This window comes from Aythya ferina (genome assembly GCF_964211825.1).
Source record: "Aythya ferina genome assembly, chromosome: 20".
In the NCBI taxonomy this organism is placed as follows: Eukaryota; Metazoa; Chordata; class Aves; order Anseriformes; family Anatidae; genus Aythya; species Aythya ferina.
In genome coordinates, this window is record NC_140318.1 from 9,674,960 (window position 1) to 9,695,327 (window position 20,368).

Sequence of the window (20,368 nt, forward strand, 5' to 3'; positions counted from 1 at the left end):
AGCCTTTTGAGGACATCCAGTATCACAATTAAAGGCCTTGGCCTGGGTGCTGCAGTCACTAGAAGACAGCATGAGGAAGGGCTCCCAGCAGCTCACTGCCTCTCCAGAGCCAGAACAGAGGCAATGGATGAAGGGGAGCTGCATCAGGCAGCACCAGATGGCTGATGCTGCAGAGCACAGCCGAATACAGAGCTTAGAGTCTAGGAAAGGACAAAAAGCAGAATCCTGTCCCCTAGAGCAAGAGCTGGAATTCAGGACTACAGCCTTAGCTAGGATTTGATGACAGTGGTAGGACGAGGTATTCCCATCCTGAATGCAAAACCTGTGCTGTGGCACAGCACACTGCAATGTCTCTAAATGCACACACCAGGACAGGAAAAAACACAGCCCCTCACCTGTAAATGAGTGATGTTTCTATCGATGTCCATTGGGGATGTGACACAGTTCTGCGAGACGTATTTGTAGTTGCTAGGACAAGGCTCACTGTCCACTGAATTGACGCAGGGAATCGGGATCCTCTCGTAACCCCGGGCAATGTCTCTGTCAGAGGCAGAAAGAATTGTCACAGAAGAAAAGCTCCCCCGAACAAGGGGACATTCAAATGACATCCTGGGGCAGAATTACTGCCTTTGATCACTGAGCATTCAAAGCCTGAACGCGATTCAGACTAGAACAGAGTTCATTTCTTTCCACCCTCCCTTATAGATTGTTCTTTGTGCATGCAAATATTTCCATTTGGAAGGATGAATTTACAAGACTGAATCAGCATGTGTTTAATTCCCGCTAAGCTCAAACTGACCTTCACACCACCAGTTTAGAAAGCTAAGCATGCACTTAGAGCCCTTTCTCGAACCAGGCCTCCAGCCTCCCCCTTGCCAGGGCCGTATTTCACAACCACCAAGCAAAGCCAGCCAGATTCTCACCTGCTCACTACCTTCTCTATCTGGACAGGCTTGTCAGTCGACGATTCTCTAAGAGTCTTGTTCATCTGCAGAGCCACCCAGACCTGAGAGTTAAGGCTGGAGCACTGGAGTGGAGTCTCACCCTCCTTGTTCTTTAAAGTGACATCCGAGCCACGGGAAAGAAATAGACTGCAAAACAGCAAGAAAGGATAAGCATCCCCCAGAGAAACTGCGCAAAGGGAAAAGGAACTGAATCACGTCTCCAGCCAGCCCTTGAGGGACAAGGTAGAATCTGTAGCAGTGAATAATCACCTGAGTTTTCTTTATTAAGCATGGTTCAGTGAATCCTTCTACACGAAGGCGCTGGCAGAAGCCACAGACTGGAGCTCTGGGCAAATCTTGCCTTGCTCCAGGCATGACAAGTGCCTTGCTGGTAGCCAGCCTGACTTCAGGCAGGCTGGAAACTCTCTCTGGCAGGGAAAGACAAGGGGAGGGAAGAGTAGGATGGAAATGGAAATGGAAGAGTCCCATGGGAAACTGGTATTGGACTTGGCCCCTGTTTACATTCACCAGCTTTTGGTGAGGACACACACTGAATTTATTCCTAGCAGCGCCTAAACGAAACAAAAGCCCCGTTACTCAGTTATGCCACAAAAAAAGCTTTGATTGAGGATGCCCAACCCCTTTGTGCTGAGAAGCCCACACTGAGCAAAGCCCCTCAAGCCTTCTGCCCAAGACTCCAGGACCACCCCATGTTTTGTGACCTTTTTTTACAACAGCTAGTATTTCAGACCCACCATGCCTAGGAGCAGGGCACCAGAGAAACAAGCCCTCCATCCCAAATTTGGTCTGTGTGTAAAAGCCAGAGGCTGTCCCAAACTTCCAGACAGAAAGGAGCATCCAGGGAAGGGGGAGAAGTGGCAGGGCTGGAGCTGTACTTACACCACACACTCGTAGCGGTTCTCTCTGGCTGCAATGTGCAGGGGGGAGTCTCCGTGAATATTCACCGCGTGTAGATCACACTTAGCAGCCAGCAGTATCTCCGCAATGTCAACGCAGCCCGAGAAAGCAGCCCAGTGCAAACAAATATTTTCCTCCTGGAGGGAAAGAAAACAGAGCAGAGAGGCTGTTTAGTGCATTGCGATCCTATTGCTTTGGGACTTCAGCATCCCCAGCTCTGCACCTGGGGCATTCGACACGTAGTTCCCTTCTCCTCCCCTGCACTGCTCATTCTGGCTGGGAGTCCCGAGGCAGGCAGGGGAATCTCTGCGGAGACGAGCAGGGAGTTCTCACTCCAGCCGCCTCCACACGCCGAAGACGGGGAGGCTGCACGCAAAGCGGCCCATCGCCTTCCCTGCGCACGCAGACAAATCGTCTGTCTCTAAGCCACAAAACAATCTGGATCAATCCACGAGAGAGGTGACAGACATGAACAAGCACACTGGAAAAGGCTAGAAGCTGAGCTTCCCCAGCCCAGACACGCAGCAAAACTAGCATGTCTCCCAGGGTTATAAAATGAGAGAGAAGAAGTGTCTGCCGAGCCGGAGCAGAGCACAAGCTGTAGGGTATATGAAGGTGCTAGAAAGAGAACCAGGAGGCACACGGAAAGCAATCAATCCGACTTCAGGCATCTCTTAAATACTGTATGTACTCATCTCTCACTAGCTGCACTAGAAATAGCTGAACACTCATCTTTTTGATGGAGGTATTTTAAGCGATGGTACTGTTTGCTGTTACAGTGCAATTTGCAGCACACTTTAGAGTCCTTCCCCCTGACAGGCTCTAAAGATGCCGAATACAACAGTGCAATGATAGTAATGATCACCTAACTTTCTTTTCAAGTAAAAGTAAAGCACATCTTTTAGTCACTGCAACTTAACTTAGACGTTCTCTAAAACGAGGAGGCTATTAACATAAACCAGGGAGTGGGGAGACCTTTCTGCATGGCTTCTGCATGGGTAACACAGAAGAACTCCTCAGCACAACACACCAATCTAGGAAAAAATTAATCCCGTCGCTTGCACACCGCACACTGCCGCTCAGACACATCACAGACACCTCGATCTGCTGCTTTGCACTGGCTACTGCCTAACAGCAGCGTAATTACAATCAAAAGCATTTCTCGCCAAGGATGATGTTTCCCAGCACAAGCGACAGCACTTCTTAATGGCTGCAATCAGGAGACTCTGCGCTGGGGGTATGTAAGGGATATGCCATACATCCATCTGCTAAGGGGATATTTTTCTTTTAAGTAAATTGTTGACTGGGGCGATTTGATTTTCATCATTTAATGTGTGATCTTGTAACTGGCAGCCAAAGGCTTCTGTGACAGCTCAGACAAGAGACAGCTTTATTCAGAGTCCGTGCCAGGGCTCTGAAGCCATGCAACAACCCAAAAAGCCCCCGCTCCCACCTCGATTCTTGCTCTTAGGAAAAGCATGAGGTCTGGACCTGCCTGGGAATGATTTCTGTCACCAGGGAAATGGAGGCTCCTGCTGAGAAGGGACTTTCAGACTGGGGAAGGTGACACCCTGACAACAGCTGGGGCCATTCTGAGCTCTATGCGACAATCGTGCCTGCACCTACCGCTGCCAGCACCCAACAGGCACTAGAAGACGTATTTGGGAAGACAAATACAAAACAGTGCTTATATCCATTGGAATCAGAAAAGCACTAGCAGCCTTGGATAAGAAAACGTATCGCCATGAGGCATGCTAGGGAGTGAGCTGACGGCAGGTAAGCACTTTGTTGTAAGCACTGTGCAGGAAGCAGTGCAGCCAGTTGCCCCTCAGTTATTAAACTATCTCATGTCTCCTACAGGCCCAAGCCTGGAGGAGCTCATCACACCCTGGTTCACACCCAAGCTTGCCTTGCAGGCACTTCTGGGGTTTCAATACCCTTAAAGAGAGGCAGGAAGAAGTAAGAAATACACTAATAAGAAAAAAAGGAGTTGTGCTGATAAATAAGCTCCGAGCAGAAGCGTGCATGTAGTCTCCTTTTCCCCCTTCAGTCATCTCCCTCTCCTTTTCTCTTTTTTGTTGAAAATCCCCGTGGAAACAGCTGACAGACACACAGGGCCCCCAGAGTGCCCAGCTGAGGCAGACCCCCTGAGCAACAGAGCCCTTCCCACTCAGGCAGGTTTTACAGAGGTGAAGCAGGCCAAGAGCAAGCTCTGGCACACTGGCACACTCTGTCCACGTTGGTGGCTAGGGGTTTGTTGTGCCTAGGAAAAGCCAGACGTGCAATATTTGCTGGCAGAGTGGCTGCAGCATCTGCCCAATCCATCTGCAGAGCACAAGCATGAGCTCATGCCCCACAAAAAGCAAGCAAGATGTCCCCAGCACACACTGGCCCATAAACAAGGAGCAGTCAAGTCTGGTCCTGAGGGCGATCGTCCCGGCACAGCATCCAGGTGTCAGCAGGACAGACCCAGGCAGACCAGAGGTGGTGATGCACAGAGCTAACTACGCCCTGCAGCACCACGTACAGCATCCTTACGGCTTACATCAGAGGAGCCAGAGGAAAAGGACTGCTTGCCCGCTTGTAAAGCTTCTTCTACAGTATGGAGGATTGCTCTCCCACCATGCACTTGCCTCCACCCATGTCAAGGGATCACTGTGCCTTCCTGCACTGAGCCTAAAATCTGTGTTCTTGGGCTCATTTGGCTTTTAAGCAGAGATTGTGCGTTATTTCTAAAACAGATTTTCCAGAAAAAACCTTACATTGTCTCGAATGTTGATGTCCGACCCCTTTGCCAGCAGCAGCTTCACCAGCTCGATGTGCTTGTACTCAGTGGCCCAGATCATCGGCGTCCAGCCTCCGTCGTCCTGGGGAGGGGATGGAAAGGGTGAGACACGCAGAAGGGACAGGACTGTCTCCTGCTGACGTTCACATGCACCCTGGCAGCCACAGCAGGGTGCACTGCCTGGGAGCCACAGACCCCTTCCCTCCCCACGTCAGCCTCACTGCACTCCTTCAGTCCGTGCTGCTGCAGGGAAAGGTCCCTCAGGGTCCTGCAGAGCCCGGCAGGATTCGAACCACTCTGCCTCAGCAAACTCAAGTTTATTTGCAGCTCAGCACGATGCCGATGGATCTCAGGGGGTTCAAACCCAGATGACTGTCCAAAAGGCACAATGAATGCCAAGCTTCTGTGAAAGCTCTTGCAAAAGCTCACAGAAGCTTCTCAAAGATGCTCTGCAACGGTGAGTGCTAGGCTAGACCTGTCCCACAGCAAGACCACCATCCCACCCCTCTCCTAGAGGAGCGCAGTTGCACCCTTGGGGAACAGGCTCCTCCGGCAAATTCAGGGTCAAGGAGAAATTACAACTGGAGATACACGGAGGAAAAGTTTCCATGAGGTCAGCGGGGCGAAGGTTTCTGCACCAGGGCAGAAGGAGACGCCCACGGCACTGCCACACCTCACCTTTCTCACATCCTCCCCAGCAGCAGGGCTGCCTTCCAGCAACCAGGCAGCACGCTGGCAAGGCTCAAGGCCCTGCCCGGAGAAGAGCAGCTTCTGCACCTTGCAGAAAGGCCTCACCTGGCAGTTGACATCCATCTTCCCGTTGGACAGGAGGTACTGGACAACATCGTAGTGCCCCTTCTTGGCAGCCAAGTGCAGACACGTGGAGCCCTCCGCATCCTGGACACAAGCACAGAACAAGCACTCAGGGAACACCCCCAAAAAGTAGTCTTGTTTCAACCCAAAATATTCTGTTTATACATTTTTTTTGCTGTTTTTATTAGCACAGGGCTTAACCCAACACCTGGTAGCAGGGCAAAAGGGGCTGAGAGCCTCCACAGTGACCAAGACCCACAGTGCCTGCAGCCATGTGCCGAGAGACAGGGGATAAAAAACAACAGCAATGGTTGAAAGGAGAAATGCTTCTGGGCGCTGAGAACACAGGGTCTGGTGTAGATGGGCAGGCTGGGGCTGTGAGTCATGATGGAGACACTCCCACACCAACACCGAAAATCTCGTCTGGAGTCTGATTTTTATCAGACGCTTACATCCCAAGAGCTTAGCACACTGCAAGGACTGGAGAGCAGGAAATAAAGAGGAGGAAATGAAAACCCGACAAACAGAATGATTCCTTCCTACTACAGTTTTCTGAGGGAGGATTTGCCCTGAACAGAGATCGCAGCACAAGGATGGGGAGCAAGGATGGGAAGCCTCGGGTCAGGGACTGTACCGAGGGGGCTCCCTGGGGCAAAGGAGGGGTTTCCACTCTCCCTAAAAAGCCTGACACATCTGAGTAATGCCACAGCCTTCCCCTTAAATCACTATGAGCCAAGTGCAGCTTCTCCATGCAGAAGCTCTCTACAGAGAGCCGGCATGTTCTAATATAGATTTTTGGCAGTTTTTGAGTGGGGCTGGTGCCTTCTGTTACCAGGATCAGCAGCGTCAGCCCGGGGTCTGAAAAGCCCCCACCCCTCGCCCTGCAGGCCGGGCAGGCTGGGCCCCCCCTCACCAGTAACTTCTTGATTTTGCAGGGAAATGGCTGGAGCCAATTTCCAACTGCAATGTTGCCACTTTCAGAAGATGACTAATTTAGTGCAAGAAACTAATTAACATAATAAACTAGTCTAGACTTCAGACATGATCTCAGGCTTCTAATTTGCTTATGCAAGCTCAGGATTTTTTCCTTCCCTTTAACTTTAGGAGCAGGAAACCTCTTTCCTCTCTGACATGAATAAATCAGGTGAGAAACATTTAGACTGCCGCAAGGTGCTCGGGACAGCTGCCACCATGAACCCACATGAGCCTCCCCTGCCCTTTCCCCATTCCCAGCTCAGAACCAGCCTCCCAAGAAGCCATCTAAGGTTCGGGATGGACACCAGTTCTTGTCTTGTGCAATCCTCCCAGCCCAGCTAGCTCCTTCACCCCAGCCCTGCCATACTCCCCAGCAGCAGGACAGGAGCGAGCCAACGGCTGCAGGTTGTAACAAAAAGAAGTTCACATGGGGAGGGTTCCTGTGCTCCAAGCAGAATCTAATTTAAGGGTTTGATAAACGATCTGTGTACTTTCCAAGATTGCAAAGCAACCAGAGCATGCTAAAGACGAACAGACAGCTGCATTTTATTGTATTTGTTGAAATTAAGGGGTAGAGAGTTTAAAGACGGGGTCCAATTTTGCCAGTGCAGCGTGACTGCAAGAAAGCACACATCAGGCCTTTGGAAATCAAAGCTTCCTCTGTCATTTTTGCTGGCTTTGCAAGCACCTAATTACCAACCGATTTTAAAATGTCACCCCCAAAATCTCATGATTAATTGCCTGTAGAGAAGGAAACTCTGAAATCAAACTCCAAATGCACTGTAGTGGGCTTCTGACAGTAATACTCAGTGGTCTCGTATCTAACCAAATATCCCCACCTTTGGTGACGTGAACTGATGCAGTAACAACAGCGTTTCCCCACGTGCACAGAGCCATGACACTGCATCATTAAAATAACACCACCAACAACCACAGCCTTCCCAAGCCTTTGAGCCCCAAACAAACAAGTCCATCTCCCCTCTTCCTGGGCACTTCCAACCAAGTCTTAAAACCCGTCATGAAAGAAATAATGGACAGAGGCTTCTTCAGGAGAAAAGGGTAAGGAATAAATTGCTACCTTAGGATCTACTAGTGCTCCAGCCTTGATAAGGTATTTCACAGTTTCCAGGTGGTTGTTTTCTGCTGCTTCCATCAGTGGGGTTCTCTGGTCTTCAGAGCAGGTGTCTATATTCGCACCAGCCTGTTAAGAGGCCAAGGCAAATACAAGGACAACTGTAATCATTACTGGTTATCAGAGGAAGGATGTGGGAGTAGAGATTTAGTAGCAAATTGTTCCTGAAATTTGGCCATATTAAGCTTGAGAGAAAAAAAAAAAAAAAAAAAAAAAAAAGCAGTCAAACTTCACCTGTTTCAGAAAGCAGCACACACTGCTTGCCCTCTTTCCTGCCACCAATCAGGGCATAAGGAAGTGAACAGCTGCTGTTAAACAACTCTTGTCACTAATGCTTTTTGTCCTGATGCTTCTTGGATAGCCTGGGTAGCAATTCTGAAGAAATCAGCACTCTTCTTTTTCCAGAAGCTTTGTTTTCCCTGCTCTATCATTTCTCCAGACACGATGAACAGGCAGACAGCACTTGACAACACCCTAAGCAGTGGGAACAACTTGCTGATTGCAACAGAGGTGGGAGATGTCAAAAATTTTGGAGACTGGCTGTTTCTGTTGAAGTCGATGCTAATGTTTCTACAGATGTCTCTAAGAATTCATTAAGTCCAACTCACAGTGCCTTGGACCAAAATCATCTTCTTTTCCAGAACTCTACCATCTCATGCATCTTGCCTATTTTAACTCTTTGGTTTAGCTCAGTAATCCACCCAATACTTAAAACCAAAAGAAAATTTAGGAAACAGCACAACCCTTGGCAGATCATGCATGCATATATGCACGAAGCAAAGAGCTGTTTACAGCAGCAGCATGCTGACTCAGCTTCACCTGGCACAAGATGGCCCCATTGCTTTTGGGTGCTTCCCACTGAATGTATTTGTTTTGCCTACTCTTAAATAGTGAGAGGAACTCAGACCAGAGAAGAGGTATTTCAAGTTTAACATGCTGGGGACAGTCCCAGCCAAACACTGCACTACTGCAACAGCCAGACATCAGGGAACAGACGAAAATGTAAATGACCCTGGAAACAAACCAGCCCTTCTGATACTTGATTCGAATTGTTTGTAGTATCTTGAAAAATTTGCTCCGTTTACTCCTATGAGTCATTCTGTTATCTTCACTTGCAGTAACTCGAGTGAAGCTGCACCTTCATACAGCACTGTGCATGCTGAGACGCAACATCTCAGCGGGCTCGTTTTCAAAGACGTGGCATTGACAGTTTCTCAAAAGCCTTTTAAGGTTTACTAGTCACAAACGGTAACCAAAACACAACCAGTCACTCAGGACGATGTATGCCAATACTAAAAATGAAAGCTATAGCTCTTGAAAGGCTTCTGTTTTCTTCACATCATATTACAGGGTTACTCTCACGGAACTGTTATGTCTTTCACCGTCTTCCCTCACTCAAATTCATCACAGCCTAAATCTCAGACAACAGGTGAAACTTGCATCTTTCCTCCTCTTCTTTTCACATACTTGGCATTTGCACTGTAAAGGAAAACCCTGCTGCAGTTTCTCAGTTTTTGACAGAAGGCAAGGCAGGGTCTGCTAGCTCGCAGGCTCTACAGCCTACCCATCGTTACAGAGAGGAACTTGGCAGCAGCTCACAGCTCTCCTGCAGACTGCCAGTGGTCAGCCTGTGCTGGCACATCTGGCCGCGCACTACGCCGCTGGGTGTGCTCAGGCACATGGGCTCCCACCTGCTCCACAGTGCCCTACAACAAAGCTTCACGTGCTCACTGCCCAGACAGCGAAGCTTGTCTGGAGAACGGCCTAGAAAATCAGCTTTAGTCGTGTCATCTGAGTGTTCACACTACTCTCTGCCACTCTTCCTGCAGCAAACCCTGAAAATTAGGTTTTTCAGTGCTGATTTTCAAGCGTGCTTTAGCTGTGTGGGGCAAGAGACCAAAAACCACAGAAAATTGCTTGTACAGAAAAACCTAAGTGGAGACAGACCTGAATCAGCATATGGCAGATGTCCACGTGGCCAGACTCAGCGGCAGCATGGAGAGGGGTTCTCTTACTCTGATGCTCCATTTTAAAATTAGGGTCAATTCCATCCACTGAAAAACAGAGCAGAGATGCTTTCAACCACAATTCAGAGATTAGAGAAAAGCGTAATGAGAGTGTCCCCAGCCCATCCTCAGCCCTTCTCATGTCTCACTACACACGCAAGCCAAAAAGCTCTCAGGGCAGTCCCATGGACATTCGATATGCAGCAGCCCTCAAACCAGGCACTTCAGAAACACCATGGAATATAATACGCTTAAGGCACTCCAATTTCTACCCAGGCCATCTCCCTCAGATTCACAGTTCCCCATCTCTCACTGCAACAAATACCATCGGAACCACGCAAGGGTAAAAAGGAAAAAAAATGCTGCTGTTGTAAACAACAGAGTCAGTACTACCCAGCTTTTCTGTCTCAGGACCACTACTAACTGCACTTGCTATTAGTGATCCTCTTTGCGTCCCTGTAAGCACAGGCTGCAAAGTGGATGGAGCTCCTCCAACTAACACAAGCTCAGGATCTGGCCAGAGATTCTCACAGCTGTGCGAAGACTGACAGATGATGATGACAGCCAGACAAAGATGTCTGGGCATGATAACATGTTGCATATGATGAGGCCATAGTTAAATATCAATGAATAACATTTTGGTGCTATTGAAGACACGAACAATGAAGCTAACACTTGCTAGGAGAAAAAAGAAGAGTCTGATAACGCAAAAGACCAGAGAGCATCCAAAAATGTACTGCAAAGTACTGGAGTGGAAAGGAAATGATCCTAAGTGAAACACTGTGTCCTTCACAGGGGGTGATTCCTCTGGAGTATTTGTTGGTAAAAACAACCCCAACCAGATCTAAGTCAGCTGGTGACAGACAGTTATGCACCCCCAGAGCAAAGCCCCATGTGTTGAAGGTCTCTTCCTTTCTGCTCTCTTGCAGATTGATCTTAATTTAAACACACTCCCATCTTTTTACCTCTCCCCTGGATGCAAATACCCAGTTAGCCCACTGCATGGGGAGGCAAAGGTTTGTTGGACTGGAAAAATCATACATAGGTCATATGGGGGCAGAAACAACTTCTCGGGATAAAACCATGTCCAAATGCAGAAGCAAGCTGGGAGCAAGTCCACATTTTCACAGCCATTTCTGATGACACATTACTTGCAAAAGTGGCTTTCTCCTCCAACACCACTCACAAGGGGCAGTGGGGAATATGACGTGCTGCCATGCTGGGAACTGGACTCTGGCAACTGCCTGGCAGGAGCTGGGAGTACTGCCAGACACGCAATATCCTGGGAAAGAGCCACCTACCCAACATAAGCAGGACTTTTTGCAGCTCTCCTTGCCTTGCAGAGAAGTATAACTGCTTTGGATGGAACCGTAACTTCTTGGGTCTGCAGAAGTGGGGAAAGAGGCAGAATTAATACTCACTGAAGAACATCCCCAGCATTTTACCCCAACCCACACCATGGGCATGACAAAGTCTGTCCTTAGAGTACAGCTCGAGTGCCAGGAATAACAAATATCAACACTCCAGGAGATATTCAAACTTCCAGCTCCAACCACAGCCAGCCTTGTTGTAACAATGGCCGTACCTATTTTCATGATGCTAATCAAAAATCCAGGATCTTAATACTGTAAATGGGAACTCCTAGTAGTGACAGCTGAAGTTAGAGGGCCAATGAAAAAGTAAATCCTCCAGATGAATTACTACAACATTCAGAGCTACAGCTGCTCTCTTGAATCAGTGATCTGTTGGGACTAACAAGTGACTGGAGTGAATAAAAATGTGCAAGGTATCAGTGGCATCAAAATCCAGAGAAGCTAAATCTCAGTATTCTCTACATTAAGCAACTCTGCTGGGAACTGGAAGATGCAGAGCCCTTTTTCTTACTTTTCTGAGTCCAGGGCAATCAGGGCACTTTCCAGAGTTTCTTTAACTGGTCCCTGGGTCAGGCTAGTAGTAGGCTTTGGAAAAACTGAAGACCCAGCTAAGTCAAACCCCTCAGCAGCCGAACTTTCTGGCTTGTCTTCCTCCGACAATCGCGTTCCAGTGCCACTGAAGAGAAAAACAAGAGACAGTCAAAGCACAACCATTAAAAATATACAGCATTATGTGTATCTTATGCCAAAGAAGGAAAGGGAATGGATTTTAAATCGACAGATAGAGTAAGCAAAATTGAAACACAAACCAATATATTTTACAGCCTTTTTGGTAAGAACTTGCCCTGAAAAGTAGTTTCATTGCCCTATGATTACGTTTTGATGTACTCTGTGCAATAACAAACAGAAGAACACGGGGCTGAGTGCACTGCCCTGCTCCTGCAAGCCACGAAAGCCATCACAACAAGATCAGAACACGTGGGAACTCAGAGCACTGCTCATCACAAGGATGGTTCCATCCGTATTTGGTTCTGGTCTGATTTTGGTTCTTTTACCTGTGCCCATTGCTGTAAGTTGGCAGCTGAGGCTAGATACACCATATGAATTTCCCTCTCATTCAAAAACCAAACCTGGCAACATCAACTCATTTCACTATTATTTCTTTGCTAACAATAAGAGGAAGGAATCGTATTAACTCCTAAACCCATCTTCACAGCCTCTGCCCCAGCTCACCCTGTGGTTGCTGGGCTCCTCTCTGGCACAGCGAAGAGCACAGAATACGCTTTCAAATTCCTGTATTGGAGCTTGGCTTATCAGAGCAGGACCAGAAAATGCTTTGCTCTGCCAGGAGGAGCACAAGCATTCAAATGCAAAGCATGGTCTGGCACAAGGGTTGAGGTTGCCACGTGCTCCCAAGCTCACCTCCCTGTCGTGGTATCAGCCCTTCCCTCCACAGCTGCTGGTTTTTGCTGCTCGTAGGTCAGCGACACTGTTGAGGTCGTGTCTGCTTTTGCTATTGTCACCTCCTTTGCCTTGGAGGCCTCTTCCCCGCAGTGTGGGCAGTAGCTCGTGTCGTTGACCTGGGAGGCACAGTTCTTGTGGAAACGGTGGGAGATGCTGCTCTCAGGCTGACACTCCATGAAAGTGCCCTAAAAGAACCACAGAGGAGATATTCACACCTTGGTCACTACATGCCTTACCCCTTCTACATGCTTCATCCGTAGAGCTCTTAAATATTTCATCACCACTCTTGTCCCTTGCGCTTCCAGTACAGTAAGCAAGCACTGCCACTTTAGAAGAGAACAAAACCAAGGTAATAGGAAAAAACTCACTTGGTTAGGAACTGCAAAGCAAGTTTTTAATTGCATTTGGCAAACAGAACCAGAAAGTCCCATTTTCCAGCTCTTTCTTCTAACACTTAAGTTCTTGCTTACGTTTCTAGAAGTGCCAGTGTACTGTAAGGATGCTCCCAAAACTGGAAAAGAAAACTTCAAACCTGTGTGCTGAGCCAGCGTTAAAACTACCTAACAAACCTGCACGCAAACCTTTCAAGGAACTACATTAACATAATTAAATCAGCTGTTAATCCCAATGAAACCCAAAGCATGCGACTTCTCTGCTTGGACCAGCCCTGGTTTTATGCTGTTTAACCCCAATAACATGGCTGACTGCTCATTCAACAGATGTGAGCAACCTTTCCTAAAATTATTTTCTCTTTCCAGCAAAGTCCTCCGAGCTGAACTGACGGTACCCCAGAATTCATCACTCTATCCTAGTAGTGCTACCTAAAGCCCTACCGTGCTGTGTTATTAGTGACTGATAACCCAGACAAACACTCCCAGGTTCTCCTTTATGAACTATGACATGTCACTCAGAGATGCAAGAGCATTTAAGGAAAGGTTAGCCAAAGCCCACTCTTCTCCTGAACTCATGGTCCTCCCAAGAAATCTAATTAACTCTATGTCAGCTTTGCAAAATGTCTTTAAGGGTTTTGAGAATTTTATCTTTTAAATGATCTTTGACTCAGCATGGCTCCATTTATTACAATTACTATAACGTTGAGACTACTGTAGCATCTTTCATTGAGTTATCTTAAAGAACTCTAACATCAGACAATTAAGCTGCCCCATCACCTCGGGAGTCCCTCAACTGGTGTTTTACCAACAGGGAAATAGGACACTGACATCTTCAAGGACTGGACCAATGCTATTAAAAGCCTCAGTGGCAGAGGTGGAAGAAGCAGCTGGAGATCTCAAACACTGCCTTGTTCAGGTGCCATCACTCAGGTTCTCCACCTAAGCCTTCATGAGCAGGCTGGGGGACAGAACCAATTCTTTTGTACGCAGACTCATTTACAAACCAGGCCAATACCATTTTTGATGTGATTGAGTGTACAGAGGAAGAAAGAACCCTTCTTCCAAAAAAAATCCTAAGGCGAGACTTCCACCCCTTTGGTAACACCCCTTGGGGTCTCCAGGAAGTTAAAATGACAATTGCAGCTACCCTCACACAGGTTGCTGTTGAAAACACCATCTGACGTGCTGTGGAACGAGGTGGAGCTTATGCCAGGAAGTCAGTAAACCCCTTTAGGTACATCTCCACCTTCAGCTCTTCCAGCTACTGCGACACGTACCCCATTCCCTAGATTGAGAGCACGGACTTACTGCAGTGCAAAAGTATCCACAGCCAGGGCAACACTGGTGTTTCACCATCCTCCCTCTATGGTCCTCACACAGCACCAAAAGCTGGACTTTGTTAGACGGGCGCATCAGTTCATACTTAACCACACTGTTTGTGCATCGGCCCAGCTGGAACAGGAGAAATTAAAGGAAATGAAATTACTGGAGACCAAAACACTCTCTGTGCTTGTGCGGAGGAAGATTTTGCACACTGCCTTGATGAGCCCTGGCTTTTTCACAGTAATTCAGATGTGTGCCAGATAGCATTAGCAGTGCAGCAGGAAGCTGTGAAAGCTGCTCTCACAGGAAGAAATGCATCATTTACTAACTAACATGCATGTGGACCAGAGTCGTTTGTTCCTTGCAAGAAAAATCGTAACTGGAAATACGCACCAGCCAAGCAGCCACAGAAGGGGCAGTCCCAGGGGCCTGACTCACACAACACACGCTCTTGTTTTGCCAGGAAGAGCGGGTGTCGGTGACCAAGAGAATAAGACCATACGCACTAAATCTTGTTACTGTTCAAAAGTATAAGTCACAGGAAGATAAAGGGAAAAATAATTGCTCTTCGTTGCCAGCTAAGTTATCGTCTGTACTGGTTCCAGCACTGGCCCCTGCCCAGACCACAGGGATGAAGAGCCAGGCTTTCACGAGAGCTCAGCTGAAGTCAGATTTTGAGCGTGTTTTCTGAAATATTTTACCAACGTACAACTCTGGGCTTACAAGCTGCCTTCTCTTATACCACACCTTGTTCTGTTAATGACAGCGGGCTCCATAGCTGGGGCTTTTCCCACCAGAGTTACTCACTCTGCTGTGTCAGAAGGACCGGTGCTTCCTCCTTTCTGCTACCCGTGCACATGTCTATGACATTTTCACATCCTAGTTGCCACCTGCCAGCATGATGTGACAGGGTTTGGGTTCTCTAACTTCCTCTAATAATAACCTTGCTTACCCCAGATGTTTGGCAGAGCACATTTCTGAACTAGAACTATAAACATGCAAGGCTCTTACAAGGAAACATCCCTACCGAAATCTGGGCACAGTTTACTGTGTGCTGCCACTGTGACCAGACGGGTCGGTAGGGAACACTGCGTGCTCATCACTAACAGACTGTCTACCTGAGGATTGATTTGCTGCTTTTTCTCAGCAAAACTAAACTTCTTCTCTGACTCTTTTTTTTTTTTTTTTTTTTTTTTTAAACTACACTCCTCCTACAATCAACTTCCCTAGAGAAAAAAGAACAGATTTTTAACCTGAGCTCATGTTTCCCCCTTAGCATCTGATCCAGCTTACCCAGACTGCAGCTGCAATGTCTACCTGTGGTTGTGACACCTTGGCCAGTGACCACTGCTAACACACAGACCCCAGGGGCTGCAGGACAGGACTGTGCCATTGATTTTACTTATGAGGGGAGGAAATTTGATTAAGATGGGAAAAGCTGCACCGTCTCTGCAAGGAAGTCCCTGCGTTATTGTGTCACGCTATATTATTTGTTAGAAAAGTCTAAAAAGTACAAAATGATTAATTGCTATTTTCCAGCCATTACAGAGTGCAGCACGGTGCTCATAACTATTTATAACATTATCCAAGGACACGACAGTCTTAAGAACCCACTATTCATACACATAATATCCTTACAACATCTATGAGTCACTTATCCCATCATGAAAAAGAATCTGACATAAAGCATGGCCTTTGCTATTCCTTTCTCTGATTTATCTGGGGAAAGAGCTGTCAAACAACCATAGAAACTCTTCTGTATACTTTGTGTTTATTTAGAAACGCTGGAGCCCCCCTCTCTCCCATAAATCTCCAGGGCGTTCTTTCCTTAATTAATCAATTTTGTCATGCTATTGAAATTCCTTTCTCTATAGGTACCAGCACATACTAACAGAAGTAGAGCTGGGCTGTAAATTTGATTATCCCTTCCTCCCTCCATCCTGGGATCCTCCAGAAGAACCAGGAGTGCTCTGACTCCTTGTCCTACTACCAGTAAGTATCAGAGCACTGCAGCATGGCTGCAGTTCAGCTGAAACTTCCAAGAAACCCAAGTGCCTCCCAGAAAAATGAGCACCTACTGGGTTTGTTTCCGTCCCGCAGTCTTACTTTTCAGACTGTGGGAGGGAGTCACTTCTGCCACTTACTTCCAAGCCTCGTGGAATCACCAGAGCCCAACTAGCCCAGCTGTGATGACAGAGAGGCATCAAGTGCAACCGTTTCCAGCCAGCCAGACCTGGAGGCTGCGCAGGGCTGCCAGGACATAGGAAGCTTTGTAACAGAAGCCTCTTGGGGGGAGGAGGAAAGAGGAGGGCCAAGGGAGACTGAGCTGGTGGACAGCATGCCAAGTTCCAGAAACTCAAGAGCTGGCTACGGAAAGGTTTGCATCAGCTCCTTCGTAGTCAAGGGAAACCAGCTCCAAGCTTCCCCTGATTGGATTCTCTCACTTTGATGCATGCTGATGTATTTTAGCCCACTTGGCCTGAAGTGTGTCTGTTACATCAACTCGATCCAGCTACACAGGCCAGGACAAGCAGCAGATCCACCCAGTGCCTCTCCAGTCAGCCCTGCAGACTGCACCTGCTCCCTTTAGAGTGGCTTTAACCCAAACGTGCGACCTATGCAGAGTGTTTGAGCGAGATGTTTGCCCTGCCATTCCAGCACCCCAGCAGGCTCCCAGTCTAGCAGGCTGCGGAGCCTCTGCGTGACCCTGACGCATGCTCCTGGCATGGCTTTGTTTTCTTTCTGTCTCTGTCCGGAGGAGAAAAGTCTGCGAGAAGCTGAAAGACAGGCTCCTACCTCGTTATCCACGCTCTCCGTGGCCATGCACTGGTTGTTGGCTAGTGTGGTGATCTCTCTGCTTTTGGGGGTTTCCATTCGACAGCTACAGAGGGGGACTTCCTGGAGACCATCTACTTCCATTGCTTCAGGGCCATTGGAAAGACCTAGGGTACAGAAGAGCAGTGAATGAACTCTGAAGTCACCTTCCAGGAGAAAGGATGCAGCCGTCTATCAACACCGCCCATGTCCTGTGGCATCTTCCCACTCCACATCCTGAGTCAGAAATCATCTAAACCCTGCAGAACAGACCCCTTCTTACACCAGATGGAGTTTGCAGAAGCACACCGTACTTTTCCAAGTCCAGCCACGCTACAGATGACAGTGCTGAATTAAGAATAGTAAGTTAAGAACAGCTTATTCTGAGAAAACCCCAACATGCAAAGCAACGACAAGGTACAGATTTTTATCAGTCTGTCTCTCCTCCACACCTACTCCACAACGCTGTGCTCTGGCACCAGAAAATTTGTAGGAAACCACCTGAAGTTGGAAATTTGTATAGTTAGTGGAGTGATAAATAGAGAAGATCAGGAAAGCACAAACTTCTATTTGCAGGAGCTTATTACACAGACGGGAAAACACAATTCCTGGGACTATTTGGTCTCAGCCAACCAAGAATTATTGTTTTTGGAAAGAGAACAAGCCCAAGAAAAGACAACAGCAAAATGTTCAGATGTTCTTCCTTTCTCCTCATCTCTTTCTTCCAGATTTTTAACATTTCCAAGCCTTTATAGAGGTGGATAAAGGCTGTGAAGGGGACACAGGGCCAGGCATGGGGGCACAGCGTGGATGTTCTTGTGGCCCCTCTGAATTCAGCTCAGTTACTTGGTTCCCTGTGACTGCAGAACACTGATCTAATGACACAGGGGGTTACTTTTTGTCCTGCACACTTATTTGAACCCTACATAGCTGTAACATCTCTTGCAAGGTTTTAAACCCTCAAATATTTACCTGTGGTTCACCCTGAAGTGTCCCAAGGTTCCTCTACCCAAGCCTGCTATGGGTTTGAGTCCCAGTCAGAAGGAAGCGTGCTCCTTTTTATTCTTCAAAGGACAGTTATTTTGCTGCACAATTGCAGAAACCAACACCACTCCTGAGGGAGATTCCTCTGTAGCTGTCCTGGCAAAGGCAGCGCTCCCCCCGTTCCTGCCTGTGGCCACGGCCCTATCAGCTGAGCAGAAACTCCTTTCATCTTGTAAGGAGTTTCCTTTGGCTGACAAGTTGCACAACCAAGCCCTGAGAGGGGATATTTCAAGACATGTAAGCAGAAGGAAAGGCCTTGTAGCTTTCATGTAATATCCTGCACAGATATTAAACGTTCAAGAGCTTTTTCTATGACCACAAATCACAAAGCTCATTCCTCGCCTTCCAAGCTGTCACTTTCATAATCTTTTTGACATCCAGAGGCTCCGGTGAAAGCATCCCTTGTCCATCCTGACCCTCCCTTGGTGGTAAACACTCCCACCCATTCTTTGACACGCCTCTATCAAAAGAGCCAGACAACCTTTGAAAGCAAACGAGCAGCAGGGGACAGGCAGACAGTTCGAGGCCAGCGAGGCCGTGCTGGAGCCCAGGTTCAGCACTGGGAACAGCGGCTGCTCGGCCCGGGGGTGAGCATCCAGACACCCCCAGCCACCGCTCCCCTGCTTTGCTCCCCAGCCACCAAGGCTGGTCCCCTCCCCATGGCCCTGGGGCTGAACGAGGGGATACTGCGGGCACCAAACGAGGGGACTTGGGAAGAGGCTAAATACACGTTGCCCAAGGACAGGAGAGGAGGACAGACAGACTGACGCCTCCCTCCTCGGCAGGGCTCTCAAGCCACTCAACTCCATCACTCCCACCCCAGCCCGGCTCCCGGGGCCAGGACACCCTCACGCCCTTGCCCAGCGGCCGGGTGCCTCTCCGGCGAGGCCACCGTTCAGCTCGGGGTGCTGGCAGCCACCAGGGGGCATCCGGGGCTCCGCTGGCTGCTCGGGCTGAGCCAGCGAACAAAGACCAACATCATGGGCCATGGCCGGCGTCGGAGCCCGCACTCACCTTCCGCCTGCGAGGAGAGAATTCCCTTCACCCGGAGATCCAAGGAATCCAGAGACACCTCCATGTACTCCATGCTGTTGTCCTGGCCTGACCCCTCTCTGCCTCCCAAAGATGATTTATAGGCTTCAGCACCTAGATTAAAACACGTATATTTACATAGCTAAAAAAATAAATTAAAAAAAATGCATGCGTGTAGGAAGGCCATATTTAACCACGCAGGCTGGCTGCAGGCTCCTCGGAGAGGCTGGGAGCACAGATGCACAGAGAATTATGAAAATGTAACATCTGGGCATATATGGCACAATTGATCTCTCATCTCTTATCTCCTTCCCTGTCTGATCAGGCAGATTTTCCACTTTCCACTTAGGTAGGTAACAAAGAAAAGAAGAAACGAGACCAGTAAGTTCTGCCTCTGAAAGGCACATCTGCCTGCTGCCGTACTGCAACAGCAGCAGAAGCTTAAATGGCACGAGGAAGGGACTCAGCGCATTCTCCTGTCTCCAACCTGCTGCGAAGGCTCCAGGTACACTCTGGCCAGGCAGAGCGAGCCGGCTAACAACACGCGGGGTGAGGAGGACGAGGCAGGTGACATTCAGCTTCATGGGAGGGGAAAACATCAAAGCCAAGTCCTGGCTCTAAGTGAACAAAGCGGCTGCTGGAAGGGGATCGCGTGGGGGATCCCTCGCAGCCTTCGTGGGAATTGTCATCTCTTCGCATTCCCTTGGCTTCAGCTCTCTCTCCTGGTTTGCTTCTCCCACTCGGCTTGGCCAAGAGACTTGTGTTAGCCTGAAAGCCTGGCTGCCACCTTTATTTAAGGGGCGGAAAACCAGTCTGCATCTGAAATAAAGAATTAGCTATTTGCTGTGAAAGGGATCAATGGCCCCGCTTCCTTTTTAGAAGGGGTTTGCCTCGGGAGGAACAGGAGCACGTCAGATGAGTGACAAACGCCAGGCACAGCCCAGAGGCTGAAACGTGGTCATTTAGAAAAGAGGCACCAACAAATTTAACTATAAAAACTGGCCTGTTTGCAAAGAATTAACAAACATGGAATAAACTCTTTGATGGCTATGGATGTGTGAAGCCTTAATAAAGATGCTGAAGGCACAACTTCACTTCAGAGAATGAACTTTTTCTTTTTAAAACCTGTCTTGTTACTTTTCCTGAAGATGAAGAATCAGATCCAGCCTGCTTCCCCAGTCTCCCCATCCCACAGCTTTCAGAAGACAAAGGGCACTGAAAACTTCTCTGGAGTGCTGGGTAACCTCTGAGTGCCAGGTCAAACCAGAACGGCCGCCTGCACTACGTCCGCACCATGAGATGTGCCAAAGGTTGCTAAATTACACGGTGTGGTGCTTTCAGAATAAGCAACAG

General features: G+C 48.3%; 1 protein-coding gene across 13 annotated transcripts in view; it reads right to left on the reverse strand.

Moving 5' to 3' along the window:
* Window positions 1-20,368, reverse strand: part of EHMT1 (euchromatic histone lysine methyltransferase 1) — a 113,863-nt gene that overhangs the window by 14,408 nt on the left and 79,087 nt on the right. For 11 of the 13 annotated variants that reach the window (XM_084494390.1, XM_084494396.1, XM_084494395.1 and 8 more), the window contains 13 exons: window positions 18,998-19,129; window positions 16,922-17,067; window positions 14,111-14,254; window positions 12,369-12,595; window positions 11,458-11,622; window positions 10,875-10,957; window positions 9,515-9,621; window positions 7,514-7,636; window positions 5,443-5,544; window positions 4,625-4,729; window positions 1,845-1,999; window positions 924-1,091; window positions 396-540 (listed from right to left, as the gene is read on the reverse strand). In XM_084494390.1, coding sequence (XP_084350516.1) covers window positions 396-540; window positions 924-1,091; window positions 1,845-1,999; window positions 4,625-4,729; window positions 5,443-5,544; window positions 7,514-7,636; window positions 9,515-9,621; window positions 10,875-10,957; window positions 11,458-11,622; window positions 12,369-12,595; window positions 14,111-14,254; window positions 16,922-17,067; window positions 18,998-19,129 — 1,802 coding nt within the window. The remainder of the gene's footprint in view (window positions 1-395; window positions 541-923; window positions 1,092-1,844; window positions 2,000-4,624; window positions 4,730-5,442; window positions 5,545-7,513; window positions 7,637-9,514; window positions 9,622-10,874; window positions 10,958-11,457; window positions 11,623-12,368; window positions 12,596-14,110; window positions 14,255-16,921; window positions 17,068-18,997; window positions 19,130-20,368) is intronic. The other 2 variants (XM_084494388.1, XM_084494387.1) reach the window with 1 other exon arrangement.